General features: G+C 33.2%; 1 protein-coding gene across 3 annotated transcripts in view; it reads left to right on the top strand.

Annotated features, from left to right (window-relative positions):
- Positions 1 to 24,887, top strand: part of SPOPL (speckle type BTB/POZ protein like) — a 63,754-nt gene extending 38,867 nt beyond the window's left edge. The window contains exons 2-11 of one of the 3 annotated variants that reach the window (XM_012461809.2): positions 1,960 to 2,097; positions 2,288 to 2,409; positions 2,738 to 2,889; positions 4,717 to 4,844; positions 11,153 to 11,330; positions 11,411 to 11,466; positions 12,912 to 13,034; positions 16,808 to 16,950; positions 17,040 to 17,093; positions 20,630 to 24,887. In XM_012461809.2, coding sequence (XP_012317232.1) covers positions 2,020 to 2,097; positions 2,288 to 2,409; positions 2,738 to 2,889; positions 4,717 to 4,844; positions 11,153 to 11,330; positions 11,411 to 11,466; positions 12,912 to 13,034; positions 16,808 to 16,950; positions 17,040 to 17,093; positions 20,630 to 20,774 — 1,179 coding nt within the window. In that variant the 5' untranslated portion in view covers positions 1,960 to 2,019 and the 3' untranslated portion in view covers positions 20,775 to 24,887. Of the gene's footprint in view, positions 1 to 1,959; positions 2,098 to 2,287; positions 2,410 to 2,737; positions 2,890 to 4,716; positions 4,845 to 6,606; positions 6,704 to 11,152; positions 11,331 to 11,410; positions 11,467 to 12,911; positions 13,035 to 16,807; positions 16,951 to 17,039; positions 17,094 to 20,629 lie in introns of those variants that run through there. The other 2 variants (XM_012461811.2, XM_064382802.1) reach the window with 2 other exon arrangements.
- Positions 24,888 to 25,242: the final 355 nt, after the last annotated feature.

Here is a 25,242-nt window from a genome sequence, read left to right as displayed (position 1 = left end):
ATGTTATGGGTTCTTTTTGTATTTCATTGATTATAAATGAGGGTAAACTTTTTTGGGGGAGTAATTCTTGTGTGAAATGCTTCCTCATCTCATCATATTTTTTTTTCTTTTTTTTTTTTGGTGAATGTTTTTGAAATCACTGCAAGTTGCCAGAAACCATATAAATGCTTTCATGTACATCAAATAATACCATCTGCATTTTATGCTTTTAGAAATTGGTAGCTTATATTTTAGCATCATTTCCTTCTTGCCAGAAATCTCACCATGAAATAATAAGAGAGATTATTATACTATTTATATTCCCACAAGAAATGTATGAGAGTGCCTCTCTTTACATTCCCACTCATCTTTTGGATTGTTCCTAGTTTGATAGGTAAAAAGTGATGTTTTAATTTAGTTTAAATTTTTATTTTTTTAATTATACATTTCTTTCCTGTGAGTTATTTGCTTAATTTTTTCTTATTTGTAGAAATTTTATATATATTAGTGAAATTAGTTTTATGTGCTATATGCATTTCAGATATTTTTCTTGATTTATGGTTTTTGAAATTGGTCATAATGGTTTATCAGGTTTCTTTATAGTCACTGGCAAAAGTATTGACTAGAATATAGCCCTCTCATATAGTACTAGAGATTTTTCTAACAGGTAAGTCAGTAACTTTACTCTTTCAGTATATTTATATAATTAACTATGAATTTGCCTAAAATAAATGCTCAACTTTTATTTTTACTCCTGTTTCTCCTCCCAACTCTGTAGAAAACAAAAGTGGTATGTCTTGGAGAATGTTCCACATGTACTTGAAAAGAATGTTGTGTTCTACTGTTGATGGGTGAAATGGCTAGTAGGTCTAGTTGTTTTATACTGCTGTTCAAGTCTTCTATTTCTTTTTTGATCTTCCTATTCTGTGCATTATTGAATGTTGGGTATTGCTGCCTCCAACTGTTGTAGAATTGTCTATTCTCTCTTCAATTCTGCTAATTTTTGCTTGATATAGTTTGGGGCTCTTATTTGGTGTATACATGTTTGTAGTTGTCATACCTTCTTGATGAATTGACCCTTTTATCAATATATAATATCCTTTGTCTCTCATAACAATTTTTGACTTAAAGTCTCTTTCGTCTGTGGTAGCATAGAGTTCTCCAGACTTCAGTACATATGTCGTCATGTAATCTTGAAACCCTCTTGCACCTCCAGAGTGCACTACTTATGTAGCTTATTCTGATTGTTCTTCTTTCTTTTAGTAAGTTACAAAGCAGTAGCATCTGGTTATTAATATCCTGGTTAGATTATCAAGAGGTAATTATGCATCCCATTGGATATAGTACAAGAACAGCTAACTGGGAGGAAATTCTGTGATGTAGTATCTCTGTATTCTGTTAGGGATGAAGTCTTACCAGAAAACCTGCTCATCTGAGATAGACATAGACTTTTGTGGAAAGTCTGTATTTCTTCTTACAGAGCTTTGCCTATTATATCTCATTCTATGTTTTACTTGATGAAAACTTCTGGAGTCTGACGGATGAGTTATTAGCATTTATAGTTCTAACTTTGCAGACCTTTTGGTTTTCGTGAATATAAGAAAAAATGAAGGAAGGTGAACCAGATATTAACTGATGTCATTATGTTTCCATAATATTTTGTGATTGTATGTGTATGTTCTTAGTCATAAACTGTATGTTATTTTCAAATTTGTGATTTGATTTTTTTAGAGAACATGCCTTCACAAAATAATCTTATCTATAAATATTAAGTTTGTTTAGATTTCAGGTGTTGTATGTTACAAAGACTTATGCTTTTATTTGTTAAAAATCATTAAATTTGTTTAAAATTCTCACATCTTCCTTCATAATCTAGTTTGGGATAGTAATTGTTTCATGATGTTTTTATGTCTTATTTGTCTTCCCTCTTGATTCTGTCATCTAAACTTTTTAATCAGTACATCAAACTTTTCTTTGTAGATAAGGTACTCAACTGTGTGGGGCACTACATAAATCCTAAAAGACTACAATAAAGTGGCAATGTCTCGGGAACCCAGCCCACCTCTACCTGGAGATATGTCTACTGGTCCCATAGCAGAAAGCTGGTGTTACACACAGGTACATGCTCTTAAAAATCCCTCACTTTATGTCACTTAAATTTTATAGTATTTTGAGAATATTATTGTAAAACGCTTTGCCGTAGTTATTAGAAGTGTTAGAAGACTGGATCATAGGATGTTGAATATGTAGCAAATTAAAAATATTTTATAATGACATCATTATAAAAGTGGTTTTCTGAATCTCTTAGGTTAAAGTAGTAAAATTTTCCTACATGTGGACCATTAATAACTTCAGTTTTTGTCGAGAGGAAATGGGTGAAGTGTTAAAAAGTTCAACATTTTCATCTGGCCCAAGTGACAAAATGAAATGGTAAGATTTTTGTTTGCTTTGGATGTTTGTTTGTTTTTGACGTAATCATCAGGTGGTCATGATTTTGTTGTTATTGTTCCTGAATAAGTATTAATGTAATTTCATATTAGATCGGTAATATGTTCCTAATATTGTGGAGAATTTTAAAGAACTGTGAATATGTTCACAGGAGTGCTGTTTTTGACATTAATAAATGATTTCAGTATTATCCTCCCCCCGCTCAGCGCTCTCTCTCTCTCTCTCTCTTTCTCTTTTCTCTCTCTCTCAATCTCTCTCAATGCTTTTCAAGTATTATATTCCTCCATGTGAGCTTATTGTTTCATTTTAGGTGCCTGAGGGTAAACCCAAAGGGATTAGATGATGAAAGTAAAGACTACTTGTCCTTATATTTGCTTTTAGTCAGCTGCCCCAAAAGTGAAGTTCGAGCAAAATTCAAATTTTCCCTTCTGAATGCTAAAAGGGAAGAAACAAAAGCAATGGGTAAGTGATTTGCAAACTGATTGAAGACATTTTTGTATAACTACATATTATGTCTTCTTCTGCACCTTTACCTAGAAAAGTTTGGGACTTTTTCCAGTAAAATCTGCTTAACCTGAAACTTTTAATTTGACCATTATTTAAATCCAGCATAGAGCTATTATTATTTTACTGAGTCTTAAACTTCATAAAACATGTAAAAGTAGTTAATAATATTAAAATTTAACTTCTTCATGTCCTAAAATGACATCCACTTGTCACTTAGAAAAATAGCGGCTGTTAGGGCAAGGTGTCTGGTTCTTCAGTGCTTGGCATATATAATAGATACTCAGGAAACATTTTTCTCTTGCCTTTTTTGCCAGGTAATAAAATCTGAAGAACAATGAGAAAGAGATAGAGTGCCCTGTTGTTTTGTCACTAGAATTTTTTGAGCAGTAGACTGAACAGTGTCTGAAAGAACCGTTTTTCTTAGTTTCAGGGCCTATTAATTTCAGTCCAAAATTCACATATATAGTCAGCTGAAATGCAGTAGCCTTGAGTTTCATAATAGCAGAGTGATGTAGGAAATGTACATTGTGTATGGTAGGAGAATGTCTTATGAACTGCCTCGTTAAATTTTAAATATTTTCTAGAAATGAATCATAAAATCAAGTAACTTTATTATGAAAAATTCCCATTCATATGCATTTTTAAATAATGTATTGCTAAAATAATATATATTTTCACATTGTCTCACCTTAAGATAGTAGAGTGTTTCAGGTAGATTGATTACTGATTTTCCACTTTCATTTTATTATTTGTATAATAAATGATGAATTCTTTCTGCAGAGGATCTTGTTTACTTCCTAGTATATAGTTGTTATAGAGTACCTTAGGCATTTGAAATACTTACTTCAGATATTTATTAAATCTATTACAAATCAAATGAAAAGCATCTTTTGGATTATTATGAAAAATTCCTTTTAGGGGAGAGGAGGTTACGTTTAGAGACTTAGGAATGATAAAGGACTTTTTAGCTTTTTCACAGGTTCATGGATTTTTCTGTAGTTGAGTAAAACATATCAGTTGGATGAGTGTGCCAGGAAAGCTTAAACATGCCTTGATATTTAGAACATTTTATTTTTGAAGTGGAGGCTTACTCTATTGCCCAGGCTAGAGTGCAATGACATGCTCTCAGCTAACTGCAACCTCCGCCTCCTGGGTTCAAACAATTCTCCTGCCTCAGCATCCCGAGTAGCTGGGATTACAGGTGCCCACCACCACGCCCAGCTAATTTTTGTATTTTTTTAGTAGAGACGGGTTTTCACCATGTTGGCCAGGCTAGTCTCAAACTCCTGACCTCATGATTCACCCACCTCGGCTTCCCAAAGTGCTGGGATTACAGGTGTGAGCCACCGTGCCCAGCCTAGAACATCCACTTTTAAAGGGAGAAGCAAGAAATCAGATGTATGTTCCTTACGAGATTCTGTTATTAGATGATGAGTAGTATGCCTATACCAACATATTTTGGTCCTATTTCGTTGTCTTTTAGGGCCTAGATTGTTAAAAAGATCTCTTCCTTCTTCATGAGATTTGATCTAACTTTTCTATTTGAGATCCAGAAGTCTGAAATTGCACTCATTGACAATGGCCAAAATTGAGTAGCCACGTAGAGTGATCTGTTTCTACCTGACTTAAAACTCTTACAATGTTTGATTTATAAACACAAATATCTATAATTTTTATGATGGATTTATTGGCAAGTCCTGTTTTCATACAATTAACTGTTATTATTTTTTAAAAGTCTCTTGGATGTTTGTTTTATTTAAATTCTATTCTGTTTTCCACCAGAAAGCCAAAGAGCATATCGATTTGTGCAAGGGAAGGACTGGGGTTTTAAAAAATTCATTAGAAGGGACTTTTTGCTTGACGAAGCTAATGGTCTTTTACCAGATGACAAGCTTACATTATTTTGTGAGGTGGGTACATTTTTTATTCTAAGGATCCCCATGGTTTATTTAGTGATATGGCAAAAGTATAAACTGGATTAATACTTAAAATATTAAGTAATTGATATAGTTCATCAAGTTTCATTTGTAACTTCTTAGCTAGAAAAAGCTGTAGAAAATTCTTAACTACAAATCAATGTAATGACCCAGTCTGGAAGCATTTTGTCATACTTCTAGCTATAATTTGTGTGTGCACTTATGCAACATACTACATTCTTCTTCTTGAAAAGACTGTGCATGTGAATATGTAAACATTACTAAATATTTCTTCATTCTGAATAACTGACATAGATTGTCAATTTTTTAAAAAATTTCAGACCAATTGTATTAAACGTTATTACTGAGAGTTTTTCAGTTTGAACCCAGACGTACCTGGAAAACAACGGGAAGCTTTCTGTCTGTTCAGGCAGTTGGATTAATGTAATCAAATAGCATTCTAAGAAGTAGTTTTATGTCCAAGTCTATTGATAAACTCACGAGGTATAACTATGTACATAGAATGACATATTTTGAAAGTTACTAGTATGGCCTCTGCCAATAATGTACATTTATGATTTGTCCTAATTTGAGGTTTGGATTTGCTTTTGTCCTGTTATCATTAGGTAGTTTTATCTGTATGAATTTTTGAGATTCATCTTTGGACTGAATTCAAAGATTATGTTGTTAACCAGTATAATTTATAGAGAAAATCCATGAGTAACAATTTTATTAAAATGTTTAAGGCAGTTGATCATTTTCATAAGAAAGATAATTGAAAAGATTTTTATCAAATACTCAAGATTAAATATATTCAACAGATTATTGTGGACAGATGAGTGTTTTAGGAGCATAATAACTTCTTTAACTGTACCTTAAGTTAGTGATAATCTTTTTATTAGTAAATGTGTAAGATTTCTTGGCAAGTTTACAAACTAATTGTATGACATTATATTATGTCAGAAGAGTAATTGAAATATGGCCCCAGAGACTATATAAGTGCATCTTATTTTTTTACTTAGACAAGTTAAATGAACTGTATGATACATTTGTTATAAATACAATTATTTGGTTGACAAAGCACATAGCACAAGTCTTACCATTAAATAATTGGGAAGAAAACAAGTATTTGTTGTCAATCAGCAGAAATTCTACGTAGTATTCTAAATAAATATAGGTTATGCTATATAAAACTTTTAGCGCCCTTAATGTGGAGTCTTCCAGAATTTTAGCATTTATCCTAAGTTTTAGCATGTAAATTTTTAAAATGTTAGTTTAGAACAGAAAGGGTCTTAAAGCCTATTTAATCCAATTTTAACAAAAAGAAAAAATGGCCAGCTAAAATCATTTTGGGAATGAACCTTTTTAGAAGATAGCTTTTTTTTTTTAGAATTGAAATAGTGTTTACAGATATTTTCCTCAGTACAGTATGCTGGAACCTAGACAACTAAGAAATTCAGAAATAAGGCTGAAATTAAGTTTAATAATTTTTTTGTATGTTTGGTATGCATATGCATATGCTACAGTTTACATGCTAGTGACCTCAAGAAATAAGACCCAACATGACATGTATTTTGAAGTTGGCATCGATCAGGTTCATTTTTGGATCCTGAAATATACATCTTTTTGCTGAATTAGACATTTATACCCTGGGCACCGTATTTAGCATAGGGGGGCAAAAGGTACTTTTAACTAACATTCTTCATGCCCTCCATTGTTTCTTCCACCCCGCTCACGGATGCCCTTCCTTCTACAGAATCTCCAGCACTGCTTGCAGAAGAGGAGGAAGCATTGCACTACCCTTCCTAAAGAACTGCCTCCTCCCCCTCCCCTGCAAGTGGTGCTGTAGACAGGTAAGGCAGTTGGGTGCTACCTTTTTGCGCAAAACATAATTTAATCTTACAAGTTTCCTACAGTGGTTAAAGTGGCCAGAGATAAAGATTGGTAGCAGTGTAAACAGCTCTGCCCTCTTTCCCAAAGTGACACAGAAAACAGGAATTGAGAAATAATTAGGAAAACTAAAAAACTGGTTAGTTCAATTTATCTTTTGAAGTCCAACAGATTTTAAATACTCTAATAGACCTGTGCTATTTCATGATATATAAGAAAAATATATATACAGATAAAATATATATAAATGAGTATTTCATGAGGTTTAACTAGCTCATTTTTAAGGACACATCTTTTTCCCCATCCTGTTTATCTTTTGCTAAGAAGGTGTCTTAGTCCATTTTGTGTTGCCATTAACAGAATACCTGAGACTAGGTAGTTTTAAAAGAACAAAATTTTTATTGGCTCATGGTTTTGGAGGCTGGGAAGTCCAAGATTGAGGCTACTTCTGGTGAAGTCCTTTTTCTCACATGTGAAGTCATCACATGGTGAGAAAGAGAAGAGGTGAGGGGAAGAGTGAGGGTAGTTGGAAGGTAGGAGGGGAGTGTGTGCATGTAACAGCATGCTGGACTCACTTTAATAAACCCACTGTTTGAATAAACACATTAATCCATTCATGAGGTTCGAGTCCTTATGACCTAGTTACCTCTGAAAGGTCTCACCTCTCAACATTGTTGCATTGGGTATTAAATTTCCAACATGAACTTTGTGGAATACATTCAAATCATAGCAGATAGCCTTTCTGTTTTAAAATAATTTTGATAGTGGATGGAAGTTGGGCTTTGTTTTCTAAAAAGCCCTTTCTTGGCAAAATGAAAAGTTGACTACCCTATTTCTGTTACTAGATTTTTTTAAAAATTACACCAATCTATGAAAGTCAAAGAGTCTAAAACCCGCTATTCTGGAAGATATTCTTGTGAAATTCAACTGTTAAAAGTTTCTCACTTTGGAGCCGGTGTGGTGGGTGGTTGGCTGGTTGATTAAAATGGCAAAATTGTAGTACTACGCAGTATTGGAAATTCCTGGCTTTTAAAATTAGTTGGAAAATTCAGGTTTCAAAAACTGGAACCAATAGTTACTTAGTTCCACACTAGAAGAGACCCAAATTTTTCAGGATAGTTACAGATTAGATCCCTCAAATGTTCTTGTCAGTCTAAATTATATTCTCTGGGTGGAGCCAAAAGCAAATTTGAAAAAGCACTATCAAATGAGTTTGAGGTTTTGCTTTGTAATATTTAACAATTTTGAGATTGCACATTTGCCTCTTTTTAAAAAAATTTTGAAAGAAGCATAAATTTGACCTCAGGAGAGAATCTCAGCCTTTTTCCTGAATTTTTTATTCTAGGTTCCATTCAGTAAGAGTATTCATTATCTGCATTTGAGTATGTAATAGATAAAACTAAATTTTTATCATTTTCTTAATTAGGTATCAAGAAAATCATCAGAATCCATTGCATAGGTCAATTTTAATTAGATCATTAATTTCTCCTTTATAAGTAATCTCTTGAATACTCTTTGGAGTACAAAATGTTAATTATGTGTCTTAGTTAAACTTGTGGTTGCTGTGATAATACTATGTAGATAGGTATGTCAGTAATAGAAGTCTTCCGAATTGTTTTTGCTTGTACAAAATACAAATATAATATCAGTATCTGTGTCTGATAATATTGTCTTTTTTTATCCTTTTATTTTTATTACCTGATTTTTTTTGCCACATTTTTACATTAAATACATTATTTTGAATTAGGTTAAGATACAGTAAGTAGAATTATTTCTGAAATTAAATACATCGTCACATTTTGTAACTCCACTGTATATATCATGCAAGTCATTAAACTGATCCAATTTTTTTCTGTCTAGTAATTTCAAGAGCAGTACTTGATATGAACAAATAAATACTATTAGGGTCTAAGGAGCTGATCCATTATTAAACCTTGAATATTAATACCAACATTTTTTGTCTATATCAGGTTATAATATGTAGTGGAACAGGGCAATTGGGTAAGGATTAATGAAACTTTTTTTCTGTTTTATAGTTATTAAAATTTTAGACATAATTTGAGTGATTAAAAACTTGGTAATATAGGAGAACCTTTATTGATAGATATATTTATTTACACGGTATCTTGATGGCTCCCATACTTAGAGAAACATCTCACAAGATTGTTGTAATAAATGTAATAAATTACATTATTTGTAATAAATGTAATAAAACACAATTTTATCATAATTGTGTTAATGTTACTAATTTTAAAATATATTTTAAAAAATATGTACAAAGAGCTGTAAAGAAAGGAGTCTGGAGATTTAGGTCTAGTCTTCCTCTAGTATTAGCCAGCATAATGTATTTTGGAACACTTTGTTTACTTGGTCTTTATCTTGTTAGCTTGGTTTGAAATCCCTTTATAAAATAAGGTGAATAGACTAGATGATTTCTATGATACACATGATTTCAAAAGGTTAATATGTAAGTTGAGGGGAAAAAGTGGTTACTAAAAATATCCTTGGAAAAATAAAGATTTTCTAATTTTTCTTGGAAGTGTGTATTCATTCACCTAAGATATATGTTTTTACATCTGGATATATTGGAACTTCTGAGACTTAATCTTTTCCAAACATTTTACATTGGACCATTATTAAATTTTATGTGTTGGTAGTTCAGTAAATGTATTTATTTCTGATTCTGTTTTCTGCATAGTTTACTGTGTGTATGTGTGTCCTTATTTATACTTTTATTTAATAAAAACCTTATGAAATATTGTTAAATGAATGCAGCTATCTATTGCTGCATAACAAATGATTCCAAAACTTAGCAGTTGAAAACAGCAATAGACAAGTAATGTAGTACTTTTTGTTTAAAATAAAAAGTCATTTACTCTGAAACATTTACTTTACTAGTTAAGGTAGTATTTTCTTTAAATGTATTTTTTTACATGTATTAAATGTAATGTAAAATTTTTAATAGTGTAGTAGAATCCATTTTTTTTTTTTTTGAGTCGAAGTCTTACTCTGTTGCCCAGGCTGGAGTGCAGTGGCACGATCTTGGCTCACTGCAACCTCTGCTTCCCAGGTTCAGGCAATTCTCCTGCCTCAGCCTCCTGAGTAGCTGGGATTACAGGCATGTGCCACCACACCCAGCTAATTTTTGTATTTTTAGTAGAGATGAGGTTTCACCATGTTGGTCAGGCTGGTCTCGAACTCGTGACCTCATGATCCACTCACCTCAGCCTCCCAAAGTGCTGGCATTACAGGAGTGAGCCACCGTGCCCGGCCAAATCTATTTTTTTTTTAAGTGGTTTGTGGCCAGGTGTGGTGGCTCACGCCTGTCATCCCAGCACTTTCCGAGGTCAAGGTAGTTGGATCACTTGCTCAGGAGTTCCAAGACCAGCTTGGCCAACATGGTGAAACCCCTTCTCTACTAAAAAATACAAATATTAGCCAGGTGTGATGGTGCATGCCTGTAATCCCAGCTACTCAGGAGGCTGAGGCAGGAGAATCACTTGAACCCAGGAGGCAGAAGTTGCATTGAGCTGAGATCACGCTGCTGCACTCCAGCCTGGGCGCAGAGCCAGACTTTGTCTCAAAAATCAAAAATAAATAAAAAATAAAAAGTGATGTGCAAGACTTAGTCAGTTGTGTTTTCGGATATTGTTCAGAATGTGGTCATCTTTGACAGGAAATAACCCATGTTATATTGGAAATAATACTGTAATCATACCTATTTTTATTTCATAAGTAATAAAAGGAATGCAAATCAAACTAAATTATATTGCTCTTTCTGTTGATCTTCCATAAAAGATTTCCAGGAACTTTAATAATTACAGCTGCTTTTGTGGAAGTTTTTGTACTTTAAAATTTAAATCAGTTTAATATGTATTTAAATTAGTTTTACTCGAAGTGAAACATTAGGAATAAAACTTTAAAAAACTTCTCAATTTGCATATCATGGACTAATTTTATCACCTTTTTTATACAGTAAAAAGTCATTTTGACTTTTATGCAAAATGCTATGTTTATTGTACATATATTAAAATTTAAATGTAACGTAGGTTTGAAGTGTGAGGAAATAAGAAAATTTCTCCACTTCACAAAGATGTATTCTTGTTTGAGTTTGTATCATATTGTGGCTTTTCTATTGAGAAATATTTTTGTAATTACTTTAATAATCAAGCAGTCTAACCAATCGATAAGCTATTTATTAACATAAAATATATTGAAAAAGATCTATATTATTTCTAATTTTTTCATTTCTTTTAATTGTGTTTTAATTTCAGTTTCTGGATATTAGAATTTTTGATGGAGTACACTGAATTATCCAAATGATCTTAAACATAAAAAGTTGAAGTATAGAATTAAACTAATTATTGATATTATTTTGTGAAAATGTTTTTCTTGCTGCCCTTTTTTATTAGGTGAGTGTAGTCCAAGATTCAGTAAACATATCAGGACATACTAATACAAATACTTTGAAGGTGCCTGAGTGTCGACTAGCAGAAGATTTAGGTAATCTCTGGGAAAACACAAGATTTACAGACTGCAGTTTTTTTGTGAGAGGACAAGAATTTAAAGCTCATAAATCTGTGCTTGCAGGTACTTTTTACTTATGGGATAATATAGTACATTTAAAAAATACATTTATGCATAAAAATAATCGTGTAATCTTGTTACAGCTCGATCCCCAGTTTTTAATGCCATGTTTGAACATGAAATGGAAGAAAGCAAAAAGGTAAACATGGCTTAAAGGCTAATATTTAATTTATATAAATGTAAAGTAGTTGGGTGTATATTTTAAAAGTAATAGTGCCTGTTCTCATTGTCATACTGTGATAAGTAGGGAAAATTTTTAGAAACAAATCGAGGAAAAAAACGTGTTTTGTAATAAAACAATAGATGTAGCTCCAAGTGGATGTGCCATGATTATTCCAAGGAACAGCTATTTTTTATGCCCATCTAGTAGGTGAATTGGATAGTTGTTATCCAAAAGGGTCATAGCTATTTGAGAAGTCTCTGTTGAAGGTAGAAATATTCTCCCCTTGTACTTTATGGATTGAATTTTGGAATCTGTTTTCTAGCAACAAAAATAACGTAGATTATATCAGTATTACTGTACACCTACTGTAATCAAGGTGTTACCTCCTTCACTCCCCAGATGTTTCTCTTTCACTTGTCATCATGAAATGTAGTTATGTTAGAGATCAGAGGTTGATTCTTTGCTCTTTGAATAACATGTGAACCATAGGGTTCCAACTGAACAACTCCAGAGTTTATTCATGTGGCTCAGTTTTATTCTTTCTGCAGAACTAGAGACTGCAATAAAATAACTACTTTCTTTCTCCAAATTTTGGTTTGGGGAGATACTATGATCAGCCTTCTGATCACTTCTAAGTGGGAAGACATCAATGATGTCATATACTGTTGACATCAAGGGGTCAGAAAAGTTTGCTGTCATTTAGAGTTGGATATTTAGCTTTATTGAGCTCAGCAAAGAAACTAAATACAAAAACATAGCAGTACAAAAGCGCTAGTCCTCTTTGGACTTGACTGTTTTTCAGGTAAGCAAGGAAGTGCCAGTATGATAATGCATGCCATTTTTGCAAATGGGAGAATTCTGAGGTAGTGGGCTTTATTGTCACCTCTGATGCCTTGCCCTACTTTTGCTTAATTCTGGGAATAGAACTGTTTGTTATAGGGTCTTAGGTGTTGTTTTAGGACCTAGGGATTCAACAAAGAAAGGGTTAATAGCCAGTATCTTTTAGAATAGTTGTCAGAAACTTAACACAGATGTATTTTATTTGAATTATAGTTTTCATTTTGTTTGCTTTTTTTTTTTTTTTAACCTGTTTTTAATTGAAAAATTGGGAATCCTTTTTTTATATGGTGGTTCTTGGCTTGGTCTGAGTATCAGGGTCTGGGCTCTCCAGCTGGTCATGATTCCCACCTCTCCCACAGTGTATGCTTTTCCTCTTGGACCTGTCTACTTCGTTTGGCCTAAGTACTTAATGAAGATTTACCTACCTAAATTTTAAAGTAGAATTTAGAAATATCTGTATATGTGTATTTGAGTTATACACTATTTTACTGTAGATTTAGGGCTTTTAAGTTACTGTCAAAGATTCACTTTGGTTCGTGTTTGCATGTTTTTTTCTTTTTTGTGTTGTTTTTTGATATCAGAATCGAGTGGAAATAAATGATTTAGACCCTGAAGTTTTTAAGGAAATGATGAGATTCATTTACACAGGGAGAGCACCAAACCTTGACAAAATGGCTGACAACTTGTTGGCAGCTGCAGACAAAGTAAGTAATTAGGTCTTAAGGAACCAAAATATATCCTTAAGCTTGATTTATATAGAAAGCAATCATCAAATGAAAACTCCAAATAACTTGTATTATTTGTAGACAGCTCTTGAGAGCTTTATGAAATAGCATACAATGGGGTAATCTGGAAATGAAATTTTTTTAAAAAGTCATGATGTAAAAATATCTTGAGCCAGAAAGAAGTTGTTTTTTTCATGGGAGAGTAGCCTGTAAATGTGATCGTTTTGAGTGTATGTGGATGTCCTTTTAAAAGAGCACACACAATGGCATATATAATTATAATTTTCAGATATTCTTAGTCTTGAGATGTAGTGTATGACCTTTTTTTAAAAAAAGGAGAAAATATTGGATATTATGTATAACATAATTCTCTACATATATAGATTGGTTTTTTAATATGACAGCATAGAAAGAGAAAAACTAATATTAACAATTTTATAATGCTCTTGTAATGGTGATTTCTTGAAGGTAGAGAAACTGGAAAAAAATCAGAAAAATCTGTAAGCCAGTGGTTCTCAAAGCACATTCAGTATATAAGCACACATATGCATATATGTGTGGATATATGTATATTTGCATATGCATGTGTTGATGCATGGTATGTGTGTATATATACACATCATTTGAAAAATGTTACCATTGGGTAAACTGGACCAAGTGTATATGGAATCTGTTTTTTTCTGACAACTGCACATGAATTGACTATCTCAATAAAAACTTAAAAATACCATTTACAATAGCAACATCATCAGTATTAAATACACAGATATACATCTGAAAAAAGATGTTTAAAGCCTGCACGTAGAAAATTACAAAAGTATATTACGTGATGCTGAGGTCTGGGGTATGATTGATCCCATCATTCAGGTAATGATCATAGTACCCAATAGGTAAGTTTTCAGCCCTTGCCCCCTCCCTGTCCACCTTATCTAGGAGTCCTCAGTGTCTGTTGTTCCCATCCTTATGTCCATGGCATCACAAAATATACCTTTATAACAAACCTGCACATGTATCTCCCTGATTCTAAAACAAATATTGAAAAGAAAAAAAGAAACTTATAAAATAATGCTAAAAGAAACTCAGGAAGACTTAAATAAGTACGTAACTCTTGTCCATGGACTGAAAGTCTCAATATTGTTAAAATATCAGTTGTCTTTAAAATTGGTAGTATAGTCAAGATCCTAGCAGTCTTTTGTCTTTTTTTTTTTTTTTAGAAGTTGACAAACTGATTTAAAATTTTATGTGTAATAACTTGGGAAAAAAAAGAGAATAAAGTAGAGGACTAACACTGCTTGATATCATGACTTACTATAAAGCTTTAGAAATTAAAACAGTGTTTGTATTCATGTCAAGATGGACAGATAATGGAACAGACTAAAGAATATGAATATGAAAATAGACCATCACATTATGAATATTTAATTTTTGACAAAAGTATAAAGACAGTTTGGTAGAAAAAGGAAAATCTTTAAACAAGTGGTGCAGCAGCAATCGAATACCCACATGTGTACCTCAAACCATATATAAAAAGTAATACAGGCCTCGCACTGTGGCTCACGCCTGTAATCACAACACTTTGGAGGCCAACATGAACAGATCACTTGAGGTCAGGAGTTCGAGACTAGCCTGGCCAACATGGTGAAACCCTGCCTCTACTAAAAATACAAAAAGTGAAACCCTGCCTCTACTAAAGATACAAAAATTAGCTGGGCATGGTGGTGGGTACCTGTAATCCCAATTTTTTGGGAGGCTGAGGCAGAACAGTCGCTTGAACCCAGGAGGCAGAGGTTGCTGTGAGCTGAGATGCCACTGCACACCAGCCTGGGCAACAGAGCAATCAGAAAAATAAAGTAATTCAAAATGGATCATAATCCTACAAATCTAAAACTTCTAAAGGAAAACATAGGAGAAAGTCTTTGTGATGTTAGGTTAGGCAGAGATTTCTTAGCTGTGATACCAGAAAATCCGTAAAAGAACAGAATGATAAAATAGACTTCAATAAAATTTTAACTTATTTTCATCAAAAGACAGAATAAAAAGATTAGCTACAAACTCTGAGAAAATATTTGCACAGCAGGTTTCTGATGAACAGCTTTTATTCAGAATGTATCTGACTTTTGTATTCAGACTATACAAAGAATTCTCAAAACTCAGTTATAAGAAAACAGTGTTATTTCTAAAAGTAGACAAAATGTTTGAGCAGACATTTTCTGAAATAATGTCTGAAATATATTAAAAGATACTCTAGCCAAGCATGGTGGCTCACATCTATAACCCCAACACTTTAGGTGACCTAGCCTGGAGGATCACGTGAGCCCAGGAGTTTGAAACCAGCCTGTGCAACATAGTAAGGCCCCATCTCTATAACAATTTTTTTTTAAAAAGTTAGCCTGGCATAGTGGCATGTGCCGGTAATCCCAGCTACTTAGGAGGCTGAGATGGGAGGACTGCTTCAGCCCAGGCTGCAGTGAGCCCTGATTGTGCCACTGCACTCCAGCCTGGGCAACAGAGCAAGACCCTGTCTCAAAAATAAAAGATACTCAACATCATTAGATCGTTAGGGAAATGTAAATTTAAACCATCATGAGATACCCCTATATATGATTATAATGGCTAAAAGTATAAAGACCATGCTAAGTGTTGTCAAGATGTGGAAGAATAGCATTCTCATATGTTAAAAACATGGAAAGATTAGGGCTCTCATGCTGCTGATGGAAATGTAAAATGGTACAACCACTTGGAAAAGTGTTCGATAGTTTCTCAGAAAGTTAAACATAAACTTACACTGTGATCCATTGAGTCCAATTTTAGGTTTTTACCTAAGAGAAAAGAAAGCATATGCCCATACAGACACTTGTATATGACTGACAGCTTCATTTGTAACAGCCAAGAACTGGTAACAACCCAAATATTCATCAACAGGTGAATGTGTAAAACAAATTGTTGTATATCTATATATGATGGAGTAAAAAGGATTGAACTATTGATACACAGGTAGTAACAGTCATGATTCTCAAAATAATTATACTGAATGAAGGAGTCAGACAAAAGTGAATATGTATTATATGATTTCATTTATAAAAAACTCCAGAAAATGCAAACTACTTTATAGTGATAGAAGGCATATCAGAGATAGTACCTAGGGTGGGGCAAGAGAGAAAGATTACAAATAGGTAGGGAGAAACTTTGGGGGATGATTGATATATTTCCTATAGAGTTAATGATGGTTTTATGGCTGTATAAACTTAGAGTGTGAACCTTATGTGTATTTTATTATGTGTCAGTTATACCGTAGTAAATCTGCTCAGCATGTTATATAACATACACTAATAACTGCAAGAATTTTTAGTGGTTATAAATATGATTTATTTAACGTTATAATGAATTCATTCTTCAGGACTGAGTGGTGGCAACATGCAGTATACTTGGTGATACACTTTAGTGTTTGAAGTAGTAGAGAACTATGTTTATTAAGAATATTTGGTAATAAGGTAGCTTTTACCTTATTTTAGGATAAACTCTACTTTCAAAATATACTTATGCAAATTGCAGCTTCCTAAAGAAAATTAGTCTTTCTTCTGAGTGCATATGCCCTTTATATTTTGTTCACATTAGGTTAAAACAATAACTTAAAGAATTTTAAAATAACCGTAAAGAATAATCTAACTTTATTTTCCAACTTACAAATGTATTATGTATTCAGGAACTTAGTTGGAGTAAATGTTTAATGGTTATGTTTTCATTTTGGATAGTATGCACTAGAACGGCTGAAGGTCATGTGCGAAGAAGCTTTATGTAGTAACCTCTCAGTAGAGAATGTTGCAGATACCCTTGTCCTTGCAGATTTGCACAGTGCAGAACAGTTGAAAGCACAAGCCATAGACTTTATTAATAGGTAAGCTATGCTTGTATTTCAGTGGGCATGACACCTTCAATATTTTTTCACCGGACTTTTTTTTAAGTATGTTTAAATCTTCAATGCAGGTGCAGTGTACTTCGACAGCTTGGGTGTAAAGATGGGAAAAACTGGAACAGCAAGTAAGATGACATCAGTTTCTGACTTAAAGTTGGTCTCCATAAGTGAAATTAAGTGTTTACATAGCCTTTTGTTCAGCTACAATAAGTATGAATCCGGATGTTGTATGATGCAAACTGCCAGTTATTAAAAACAAACAAAGACTACTTAGTGGATTCCTGAGGCTATGCTCCCTTGTAGATCAGCTTCTAGTGCAACCTGGGATGGGTGCTGTAATTTCTTAAGTGCATAATGCCGTGTGGTATATACCTAAGTCCAAGTATTGCTAGAGATCCGATCCCTGCCCCTCCAGAAAGCATTTCAAAAAGTGTGGGAAATAATTCACTTACTCCTATGAGGAATGTTACCCTACAGATTTGCTTAGAAAGCCTTTAAAAGTACCTTGAGTAATATGCTATGTTAAGCTAGCTTCTTAATATTCCAAAAATGTTAGCAATATTCCCTTTTCCTAGTGAACCTATATAGGGTTGGACAGTTGCTATACTTTCTAAAATTGGATCTTGTAAATATGGACATACTATTCCACTTTTTTCCCTTCTCTTATTTTTCATGACTTTTCTATTCTTTGTAACTATTTGAAATCAAAACGGGGAAAGAGTCAGTAGGTTGAAGTTTTTGCATCTGCTGTTGATTAGTTTTGCCTATAAACTATTAAATTTCATTTCCTCAAATTATCCAAAGTTGATGTAAGAAAGTGAGCAAAAAGGAAATTTTCAAAGGATGAAATGAATTAATTTGTTGACTTAATTATTCCCATTGCTTCAATCTGTTTTGATTTATGTGAAGTTGTTTAACTGAGTCCATCCTATTAGTTTGTGGATTGTGTTTTCTGAAAGTAAAAAGTAGTGACTACTTTAAAATTATTGGTTGTCTTGTATAATATGTTGACCAGTGTATGCTAATATGATATCATCATATTTAATCTTAGAGAAAACTTGTTTTGATTCTAAAGTACACTGTATTAGCATCAAGTAGCAATTTATGATCCTTTGCTTTTCAAGCTCTAGTTTTACTCTTAAGAAAATACTTTACATTTTATAACTTTTTCAGTGTCAAAAATTAGCTTGTTTTGTACCTTTTGGAGAAGCTATATTGTATTCATATTCATCAATAGATATTTATTGAATTAATAAATGAAAAAGTCAGGTACAATAGGTATCTATGTGATTCTAAACAACTCATTGAAATTTTAAGCACAATGACACACTGGTATTAGGCTGATGGAAAAGTAATTGCAGTTTTTGCCATTATAGATTTTGCTATTACTTTTAATGGCAAAAAAAGCAGTTACTTTTGCACCAACCTAATTTTTTGATGTTTGCCAACTTAAAAAATTGTTTCATTGGTATCGGCTGCTATTTAGTTCAGCAGACATTATTCTAGCATCTTCTGTTTCAAGCACAAATACTAGGGTGCTGCATATAAAAAGAATTTCAAGGGAAAATTCTTGGTCTTGAGAAAGTTATCTAATAGGTATATAAATACATCATTTCATTATAGTATGGTAAGTAATATAATAGAAGAGGATATGTACAAGCACTTGACTAACCCTGGAAATTTAGAAATGGCTTTCTGGAGATAACGGAGTCTTAAAACACAAATAGGAGTTAGCAGAACTAAAAACGAAGTAGCAGGCATTGCAGACAGAAAGGACGGCATGAACCAAAGTATGAAAGTGTGAAGTAATGGTTGATCATTCATTTGACAGATACTTATCTTTTATTATCCAGTAAATTCCCAAGGCATGGTACTCAGTATAGAGAATACAGTGAAGAGCATGACATATATTTTCCCTGCCTTCGTGGAGTTTATGGTCTAGGAGCAGATTGATTAAACTGGTCATTGCAGAATATGTAGCATACCCATAGGAGCATATAACAGGGACCTAACCTAATTGTTATAAAACTAAATACTTGAAACATTGGTGAAGAAGAGGGAAGAGAGGAAGAAAAGTACACCCCAGTAAAAGGAAATGAAATGCACAAAGTTTTAACGATGACGGAGAGCAGTATAGAGTGTCTGTGTGTGTCTGTGTGTTGTGGTGGGGAGGTAGGTAATGAGAAGAAGCTGGAGAACATAGGCAGAGATCAGATCCTGAAAGGCCATGTAAAATAACATTAGAATTTTTAGATATTATTCAGAGTAGTGGGTGTCCAGTAAATGATTTTCACACAGGTTGGGACCTGATTAGTTTTGCATTTTTAACAATCTCTGCATGCAGGGTGGAGACTGGATTGTGGGGAGATTAGAGAGAGGTGATAGTAGTTGAGGAACCAGGTTGAATACAAGTAGACCAGTTGGAAAGTTACTGGAGTAGTTCAGGCAAGAGATGAACGGTGGCAATTAGACTTTATTCATGACAGTGGGGCCAGAGAGAAAAGAAAGTAAATATTTTGAAGGGAGAATCTGTAATATTTAGATACTATTTAGATGGTGGTTGGGATAAAGGAGAGACAGGAGGCAAGGAAGGGTAACTAGATGTGTTGCTTGAGCATTTACTGTTATTTTTTGGTGAGAGCATAGTGTACATAGAGTACACAATAAGCAGTTCAATATCAGAGTATAAAATGGCAGATCGTGGAAGTGGGAGGTAGGAAGTGGGGAGTAATACAGGAAACCAAACATAATATAATGCCATATTTCTCTAAAGAACTTGGATATGGGCAGTGGGGAACAATGAAGAGGGCCTCATATAGTCATATTTGTGTTACCAAGGTAACATTATGAAAGCTTGGTTTGAGAGGAAGGAGCAGGAGGCTAGAAGACCACTTAGGAGTCCGTTGTCATAATCCAAACGTGAGATGATATGGGCCTTAAACTGGGATTCAAGACATCTTTGAAGCCTTTCAAACCTTAAAATAAGGTTTTGATGATTGGAGAGGAGAGTCTAGGGTGACTCCCAGATTTCTGGCTTGTATCACTGGATGATGGTAGAAGGGTTAGCTGACTGGAAAGGTTAGAAGGAAGAATTTGGGGCTTCAGGAGAGGTATGATGAGTTCTCATCTGACAGTCCTGAATTTACAGGTCTTGAGGCATATCCAAGTGAAAAAAGCAAGTGGTTGGGAATGAACCTTGTGTGGAGCCCTAGAATTTAGCATATTGGTAGTTAATATCATTGAATTTCATAGTTAAAATTGTGAAGAGTGGATGAGATAGAATTAATAATGCATGTTAAGGGAGAAGAGTAAAGTGCAGTATTTGTAACTTGAGAGAAAATCTGCCTTACAAGAGGCATGTAAAAGAATAGAAAGGGGCTCTTGAAAGAGCTGCTACAGAAATGGTAACAATGAGAGTTGAAGTATGAAGATCCATGTCACATACTTTAAGGGAGTAGAAGTTCCAGAAAAATTTAATAGTTTCAGTTGCCACAGAAAATACCAGTAAGTTAAAGATATTTTAATAAAAGCAGTTGATTTGAATACATAGGTAAAAAGTGTTCAAATATTTTGAAATTTGCAAGTTTTTGAAAAGTTGACCATGCCACAGTGCATTTTGAAAAGTATTCTTTAGTAAACATCTTTTAATTCTACTTTTCAGCCAAGCAACCGACATAATGGAAACATCGGGGTGGAAGTCCATGATTCAGTCTCACCCTCATTTAGTAGCAGAAGCCTTTCGAGCACTAGCATCTGCACAGTGTCCACAGTTTGGCATTCCACGCAAACGGCTAAAACAGTCCTGAAATCTTCCATGAACAGTTGAAAAATGGAATTGACTTTTACTCCTCCAGGTCCAGAAGGATTCTAATACACAAACCATAAGCAAGAATTGTTTCTGTTATTTTGTCCACAGAACAGAAGCTGAAAAAGCATATTGCTTGCATTTCAGGTGGATAATTTATGGTTTATTCTTCAGCTTTAAATTAGACTGATTAATTCACTTCAAGGCCTTAAATTATCTTCAATGACTTCTCTTGTTCATATACTTTAATTTTTTTTTATTGTGCCTTGTCATTTTGACCAAGGCTATGCAGGATTGCACTAGCTCCATAATGCAGTAATATTGATAACTGAAGATATTAAGTTTCAAAAGGATCTTCCATTATTTTGCAAAAAGAAAGTGAATTTTATAGGTTTTGTCCTATGCTATCTCAAAGTTTAAAACTAAGTTCTCTGTAAAAGCACTTGTATTGGAGATTACCAGTAATGTCTCCAATCTAAGTTCTATAAATATGGGAGAACCCACTTACCTTCAAGGTAAGTTATGGCAATACACTGCTTCAATTCTAATTTATTTTTCATTTCAGGGGGCAAATATGCAATGAGTTGGCCCAGATTTTTAGTAACATTTGTGATGTTTGTCTTGTATGTTAACTGTCCAACAACTGTGGGTTTATTCTAAGTTTACAATGATTGAGAACTGATTGAGGTTAAGATTTCATGAAGAAAGCATGTATTGGTTGGAAGTAATTTTTTTTATACTGACCTACATTTATATGAAGAGTTCTGTACATGTTAAAAGTAAGGATGACCAAATGTAAATTTAATGAGTGGGCCAATTAAGACAGACGTATATGCACTTTTACTGTGTAACTTTTGTATGCTGAATGGTACATACTTTTTTTTGCTTTTGAGGAAATTAATAAGGTATAATTAATTGTGTCTTAACTTTTAAAAGAAATTTTTAGATGGAGGCAACTGGGAACATGTGATAATAGATAAGAAAGATATCCTTGATTGTAGTTAAATTGGTTTGGATTACAGATATTCGTTATTGAATTGACTCCTGTTTTCTCACGCTTTGGAAAAGACACCTGAACAATAAATTAATCCTGGATAGTCTACTCTCCTTCAAACAGTGGACTGATACTTGCCTGTGAGAGATGCATACAAAAGGAGAAAACCCTTAGACTATGTCAGGTCACACTATGAACCTCCCCCCACTCCCCGTTTTTCTTCATTGTGTTTCAGTTACTGTACTAACATTGTGGATGATACTGAAATTCTGCATAATGTGAAGAGGATAAACTATTTATAAACTGCTTTTCATGGGCCAGTTCTTTATTATAAGTGAATTTTAGCTTTAAATACATATAAACATTCAGTGTTTGATAGTTGTGTTCTTAAGGGAGGTTTGTTCTGGTGCATTGTCCTGGAGAAGCGGAAGCAGTCAGTGTCAGGGCACCACATCTCACTTACTGTGGTGGTGACAATGTGCTTCTTAGGCAAGATTTATATTTGACCACAAGGGAAAAAGTGTGTCACTGGAAAAAAAAAATGCATATACCTATGTTTGCAAACATAACTTTATTCTTCAGATGAAAATTTGTATAATTTGTTTATTTAATGTTTGAATTCAGGACAAAAGAAAAAATGAAGCTTGAGGTTTTCAAATAGACTTTATTTTTGCTATCTCTTTGTTAGGTGTTAACTGAAGCAATTCTAATACATACAGATTCATATTTACATTGAAAAAACTCAAGTAAGCATTTGTTATCCACAATAACCTGCAGTTTAAAAAGATCGTATTTTCACCTGTCTTCATTCTTTCTATATAATTTCATTATTTGTCATGGTAGCTTAAATTTGAAATTGGAAGAATCTCTTGGGATAGAAGAAAGATTCTTAACCTGGTTGATGGACTTCATCCTTCATCCTGTGTAAGGATATTATGGGAAGTAGAAATTCACTTCCTTAAATCCATCGTAAGATTGAGCCTGTTAAGTTTGCAATATACAATTTTAAAAATACACATACACACATACATATGTATACATTTTCAATTTAAGATTTTGCCAGGGTCTTATACGAAAATTCCCTCAGGCTATAGAGTTATGTTGTCATATATCAGAAAAGTACTGACGTATCCATTTATATCCAATGCACACCACACCGGCACATTGTGAATTAATTCACCACTTGAGTCTATATTTCTAACCACAATGACTTCAGTAAAAATACCATATAATAAACATTTCAGCTTGTTCTTACTTACTCGAGAGTTTATTGCAAATCTTAGGATTTTATTATGAAGTTTTTTTTTAGTTTGGTAGCACATTTTGTACCAAAAATGTCAAACACTGTGCTGTAAGAATATCCACGTTTGTAGAAATGTCCACTTTTCAGATAATATAATGCCTACCATTATACTAACAGAATCATATGGTAGTTGATTTATTTTTTTATTTATTATGTATATTTTTGGTATTGTGAGTTCTTGAGGCAATGATAAAAACACTTAATGTATTCTGACATGAGTGGTCTAATAGCCTCCTTCCCCTCATTTTTAAACTGCATACATTACTTTCAAAATAGGTATAGATATTCTCTCCAGTCTTTTGAACTATTAGCCTCTTCCTGTTTCCCTTTGTCACCTAAACAAAGGCTTTTTCTGAGAAAGTAGGGAATGGTTTGAAATGTTATATACTATAAAAGTAATCATTGGGTAACTGTTCTTTAGACCAACACTTAGAAATGCTATATTTGTGCCTTTTTCATTTTGTAATTTTAATATATGTTGATATTTGGAGCACAAATAATGAAGGTGCCATAATATGGCTTGCCAATGTTACCTCCTTGAATAGTCATGTGTCATTGTCTTGAAATGGTAATTGGAGAACTTTGCATGAAATATGTGATCACGTGTGTGTGTGTGTGTGTATGCGTGTGTCTGTATGTGTGTACATACCTGTATTTGCTTGGGCCTTGTGTGTGGTATGTTAAAATGAGTGAATTTCTGGAAATAGAAATCAGTTAAATGTTGAAAGTTCAAGTTAGCTGAAATATTTCATTTAAATGTGCTTTATTTTGGAGGACAATTGATTAACAAAAGGTGATAATTTTCAAAAATGTGATCAATTTACTGCATGATGAAATGTGAAAACAGTGCCTTTTTAGGACATCAGTTATAACTTGTTTTAAAATATTAACAAAGATCTCAAAAAGTTGTTGTGAACATTATTGGTTTATTTTTAAACTGGATCTAAGTAAGAGCTTGGATGGCCAAAAGTAGAATTAATAATGTATTTACCCGTTTAAATTTTGTGCATAAGTTTAAAATCTTAATCAGAATTCTTTATTAAATGTGGATCATAGATAGGACCCAGTGTTACTAAAATAGAACAGGGATTGTGAAAATCCAATTCAACATACTTAAGTATATTTGACTTAGAGCCAAGTATACTTGAAGAAGTGAATTATTCTGACTTGGACATGCATGTTCTTTGATGGATAAGATAAAAATATTCAATGTATTCTTAAAAAAGAAGATGGGTAGGTGAGTGGGTTTGTTTTAGTGTTCTCAGATTATAAAGACAGCACTTTCCGCACACATAAGTGTATTTTACAAACCTTTTTTATACAAATTAATGAGCTCGCCTTTATTTAACTGTTCATGGAATGATGTAAATTTTAGGTCCAGTTGAACAAATATTGAGTGCCTACCATATGCAAGACTTCCTCCTTACTAGGAATGAAATCACACAGTGTCTTCTGTTTGCAGTATGTGAACTTTATGTTTGAAAAGAAATTCTTATATTTAAATTTTTCTGTTGTCAGAGTTTATCATTGTATACTGTAACCCAGTAAATTTTGCATTGTTTTAAAATATGAAGATATAACTTACGTGAGTCTCATTTTTGAAAATGAAGTTCTGCAAAAATTATTTAAAAATTAGTTCTTAGGGAAATTGATTTTCAAGATTCAAATGTATAAAAACTTATATTGAACTTTGCAGCCTCGTTTTTAATTAGCTGATGTTAATGATAAGATACATAATACTTGTATCTTGTTGCTGAAAATATTTTTTGCATTTCAATACATTGAGTTAAAATAAAGTTGTTACTACTTATTCAGAATTAATTGGCTTATCTTGTGTTTATTTGAAAAATACATATTCTTTTTTTAAGATTGGTGTAATGCTTTGCAAAGGAGCCATGTATTTTATGTGATAAATCATGCATAGTAATTGTCTTTTCTACATTGGGAAGCTCTTATTTTTTGGGACCTACTAAATACGTTCTTACCTGTGAAATGTTAATATGCATTTATTTTAATATGCAGGAACTATCAATATTGAATGATTTATTCTAATGCTACATGCCATCAGTGTAACACTTAGAGATCACCTTTTCCCTGTCATTCCTATTCCATCCTAATTTCAGTTATCCCAGATGATTTAATCATTTGATGCTATCAAAAAGCAGATTGGGG

Source organism: Aotus nancymaae, unplaced genomic scaffold (genome assembly GCF_030222135.1).
Source record: "Aotus nancymaae isolate 86718 unplaced genomic scaffold, 86718_ANA_hifiasm-v0.15.2.pri h1tg000029l, whole genome shotgun sequence".
Taxonomy (NCBI): domain Eukaryota; kingdom Metazoa; phylum Chordata; class Mammalia; order Primates; family Aotidae; genus Aotus; species Aotus nancymaae.
The sequence above is the reverse complement of the archived record's forward strand: the minus strand, read 5'-3'. Positions and strand labels throughout refer to the sequence as shown.